The following is a 4,812-nucleotide window of genomic DNA, read 5'->3' on the forward strand; positions in this document are numbered from 1 at the left end:
AACTATTGGTGGAAGGAGAGTTCTGGGAGGGACATGAGAGCGCTTAGTACAGAAGAAGGACTCTCTATGGACTGTTATGTTCTCCTGGTTGTACTATTGGTGGAAGGAGAGTTCTGGGAGGGACATGAGAGCGCTTAGTACAGAAGAAGGACTCTCTATGGACTGTTATGTTCTCCTGGTTGAACTATTGGTGGAAGGAGAGTTCTGGTGGGACATGAGAGCACTTGGTACAGATGGAGGACTCTCTATGGACTGTTATGTTCTCCTGGTTGTACTATTGGTGGAAGGAGAGTTCTGGGAGGGACATGAGAGCACTTGGTACAGAAGAAGGACTCTCTATGGACTGTTATGTTCTCCTGGTTGAACTATTGGTGGAAGGAGAGTTCTGGTGGGACATGAGAGCACTTGGTACAGATGGAGGACTCTCTATGGTCCATTGTGTTCTCCTGGTTGTGCTATTGGCGGAAGGAAAGTTCTGGGTGGGACATGAGAGCACTTGGTACAGAAGAAGGACTCTCTATGGACTGTTATGTTCTCCTGGTTGTGCTATTGATGGAAGGAGAGTTCTGGGTGGGACATGAGAGCGCTTGGTACAGAAGAAGGACTCTCTATGGACTGTTATGTTCTCCTGGTTGTGCTATTGGTGGAAGGAGAGTTCTGGGTGGGACATGAGAGCGCTTGGTACAGAAGAAGGACTCTCTATGGACTGTTATGTTCTCCTGGTTGTGCTATTGGTGGAAGGAGAGTTCTGGGTGGGACATGAGAGCACTTGGTACAGATGGAGGACTCTCTATGGTCCATTGTGTTCTCCTGGTTGTGCTATTGGCGGAAGGAAAGTTCTGGGTGGGACATGAGAGCACTTGGTACAGAAGAAGGACTCTCTATGGTCCATTGTGTTCTCCTGGTTGTGCTATTGGCGGAAGGAAAGTTCTGGGTGGGACATGAGAGCACTTGGTACAGAAGAAGGACTCTCTATGGTCCATTGTGTTCTCCTGGCTGCTACTGCCCTAGCTTGTCTCAGATTTTTTTTATCACTTTCAGCCAAGAAGCCAAAACATATCCTTGATAAAATGGCGGGAGATTGTGGTGGAATTTCGGTGAGACCTCGTACACTTCATATTGTTGATATTATGGAAGTGACTTAGTCATGGAGTTGAGCGGCACTATACGGGAATTGACAGATGAATTTTAGAGGAACCCTAAGAGCAATACTCGGCTTGTGCCTGGGCTGAGAAGAACAAGAGACATACGGCCTCAGGAATGTCAGATTTATGGTTAGTTGCCGTGACGTCGGCCTTGGCAGCCGATCCCGTTGTGGCCGATATGGTTATATTGTAAAATGTCCTATTAAAGGAAGCCTGATTGTTGCTGGTTCCCGCCTGTTATCATTAAACCTGCCAAGTGAAGCTTCCGCCCGATCCCTTTGCTGTTCTACTTCCTGATATTTGGTGTATCCTGGTTTTTTCAGGAGGCCCGTGCTCAGAATATATATACCGACTGCCATTGCTGAGCCCAACTCTGGGAAATGCTCATCACCGGTGATCTTGGGTACTTTATGAGTCATTGAGAAGAAGACGAATGAAAAATTTTGACTTTCTGATGACCTAAGTAGGTAAATCCTTGTTCCCGGGTCAGGGAGTTGGGGAAGTATTGGGGTCAGAGACAGCCTGACAAGAAGAATTCTCAGAAGGAGGTCAGCGATGGCATTGTCAGGGACTATAGCACCTCCAGGTGGCGCTGGAACCAGGTCCTGCAGTTCCTGCGCTCACCTGCGGGTGTCTCCAGGCAGCCAGGAGCTGTTAGGTACCAGACCACTACTGGGTGGTGCTGGAACCTGCAAGTCCAGTGCTCACCTGCGGGTGTCTCCCTGCCATCGGCGATTATTCACCACCTGGTGCTACCTGGGGGGGGGGTATTTAATCCCTCCCTGCAGTGTGGATTTTGGCTCAGTATTGTCGCCATTTCCTGAGTCCTGGTGCCCCCTTGTACCCTGACCATTGCTCGGTGGCTCGCCTTGTGTTGCCTCGCTCCCCACGTTAGTTGGCTGTTGTTTGATACTTGTGGGTGTTGGTGTGGGTGTTGGTGGGGTTGTAGGTGGGGTTGTAGGTGGGGTTGTAGGTGGGGGTGTAGGTGGTTACATGATTTTGGTGTGTATAATAAACTGTGTATGAGCTCATTGGCATTGTCTGGTGTGGTCACGCATTTGGTCCTCCAGTGGGGGTACCTGCATGCGGTGTGGGGACACCGGCGCACAGTACAGATTTCCTCTCACCCCTCCGACAACGTCCCGCCACAGAAGCAGTCCTATGCGATGGGACCTTCATCTGAGGGACCACCATGGACCATGCCCTAGCCCAGCAACAACAGTGTGCAGAAGAAGACCATATCATTATATAAGAGAAGATACCTCATCCCAGTGAGTCACATGAGCGCTTTCAGAGTCTTCTAAGCTCCTCCTCCTCCTCCTTCCCTCGTGGTCACTCTTAAGGTCTTGGTCTTCTTCATGGTCGTGGTCGTGGTCGTCTTCGCTCACCAACTTCAGCTGAATCATAAGGGAGGTGAGTTCTGAAAGCAGATATTATTTGCATGAGCCTTTAAATCGGACCTCCGCCCATGTCCCCTCATTTCCTCTCAGCTTTTCCTTGAAGAAGAACTCTGGGAATTGTAGAAATGAACCCCGGCAGTGGGGCTACCCCGGCGCTTCAAGGGTTAAGCACTCGCTTCGGGCCTAGAGGTCCTAAAATTAAAAAAAGATATACTCGCCCAATCCTCGGTCCCACCTGACTGCCCACAGCCTCTTCTCCGCTGGGATCCGGCGGCCTAAGGATCTGTGATGTCATCGCATCCGCTGACTTGCATTAGACGTGGGAACGCAGAGGGACAGTCCACAGCTGGAGGGGAGGGGGAGAGAGGTGAGCGGTCACCACCGCGGGTCGGGGGATCTGGTGAGTATGTCGTCTTTGTTTTAGACCCTAGACCAGGGGTAGGCAACCTCGGCTCTCCAGCTGTGCTGAAACTACAAATCCCATAAGGCATTGCAAGCCACAGGCATGACTCCCAGAGGCAGAAGCATGATGGGATTTGTAGTTTCAGCACATCTGGAGAGCCAAGGTTGGCTACCCCTGCCCTAGGCCACAACAAGCAGTGCGGGGATAGCTCCACTGCAAGCCCGGAGCTCTTCTTTAAGTGTACATTATCCTGACCAATCAGCTTCTCTTATTTCTTCTCCTTTGGTCTGTTACATATATCTCATGTTATATCTGTTCAATGAGCGCAGAAATACCCGTTGATCCTGCCAGAAATCTTCTCAGCTGATAACATTCTGTGCTCTCTACCCGTGCTGCACTCTTTATCAGGCACACTGTTCCCAGCTATCTCTATGCACTACAGAACTCCTCCCCCTTTGTCACGGAAAAAAAATGAGATGGGGGTGCTTTGTAGTCTTGTCCTAGGAGAATGGTTGGCCTGCTGATTAAAGGGGAGGGTCAAGCTCGAAGACAGCGACACCGGGGTCGGTCAGTCCAAGTTGTGGAGGATCACCCTCTCCCATGTACTGGCGGGATAAGAGTGGTCTGTGGGCACCTCAGGCACTTCCTGTCCTATCTGTAACTTCAGACATTTCCCCATCAAGACCGCCATTGAGGTTTGATTGGGTGACACGGACGGAGCACTGGCTGGGCAGACCTGCACTGCTGAGCCCTAATAATGGAGCTGATAGAAGGTTCCCTGTAGATGTTTCCGGGAAGTTCCGGTACGTCAGGTGACTTATTCTGATCACATGTTCTCCGGCCTTACCATCCAGGTCGAGGGTCTCGTTCTGCTTGTAGATGAAATTTAGAAAGTACTCCCGAGGAGGCAGAAGGGTCATACAGGACCCCTCCAGAACCGCGCTGACAACGGCCTCTGTGATTTCTGCGCTCACGTGGTCGGGGTCAGAGGTCATGTTCAGGATATCGTCAGCATTAAGGCAGCGTTCAGTCTGAAAAGAGAATAAAGGTTTGTGTGAGATGGGGGCCCATCAGCTCCCTCACAAATCCATGTGACCTTTCCTGGGGCTATGACCTTTCCTGGGGCTATGACCTTTCCTGGGGCTATGACCTTTCCTGGGGCTATGACCTTTCCTGGGGCTATGACCTTTCCTGGGGCTATGACCTTTCCTGGGGCTATGACCTTTCCTGGGGCTATGACCTTTCCTGGGGCTATGACCTTTCCAGAATGCAGCAAGCAATGTGCAGCCACCAATCCCAATTCACCCGTCATCATTCAGGCCGGTGAAACATGAACTGTGATTGGCGGCTTTCTAAATAAACCAGACAACCCATCAGCACCCCATTCCTCCCAGCACCCTATGAGCACTCCATTCACCCAACAGCCCATCACCACCTCATTCCTTGCAGCACCCTATGGGCATCCCGTTCACCCAACAACCATCACCACCTCATTCACCCAACAACACATCATCACCTCATTCCACCAGACCAATGAGGATGTACACACAGGCAGGAGCCACAGACACACTAGAACTCGGTCTACCAGAGTCCCATTAAAAGAAGATGAAATGTACATGGTTACTAGAGGTTGGGGCCGGTCTCTCTCTCTCTCTCTCCAGCTGCTGTCCTAGTCCTGCGCATTTCACCCCCACCCCAAGTCTACTATTAAACTTGACCAAACTCCCACCAATCACCTTTAACAACATCACATCCTCCCACTCACCACCATTGTATACTTCACCCATTGGAACTTTCCTATAAAGCTGCACCCCCATCTCCCGGGATATGTTCTGCCCCCCCATCTCCCAGGATATGTCCTGAC

General features: G+C 50.9%; 1 protein-coding gene across 1 annotated transcript in view; it reads right to left on the reverse strand.

The window, feature by feature from the left end:
* Positions 1-2,407: 2,407 nt before the first annotated feature.
* LOC108803505 (zinc transporter ZIP4-like) overlaps positions 2,408-4,812 on the reverse strand; it is a gene marked incomplete at its 3' end in the record, with an annotated part of 21,060 nt that continues 18,655 nt past the window's right edge. The window contains exons 3-4 of the mRNA XM_018575342.1: positions 3,798-3,979; positions 2,408-2,567 (exon numbers count right to left, since the gene is read on the reverse strand). Coding sequence (XP_018430844.1) covers positions 2,408-2,567; positions 3,798-3,979 — 342 coding nt within the window. The remainder of the gene's footprint in view (positions 2,568-3,797; positions 3,980-4,812) is intronic.

The sequence above is a fragment of the Nanorana parkeri genome, unplaced genomic scaffold (genome assembly GCF_000935625.1).
Source record: "Nanorana parkeri isolate BGI_ZX_2015 unplaced genomic scaffold, ASM93562v1 scaffold3810, whole genome shotgun sequence".
In the NCBI taxonomy this organism is placed as follows: Eukaryota; Metazoa; Chordata; class Amphibia; order Anura; family Dicroglossidae; genus Nanorana; species Nanorana parkeri.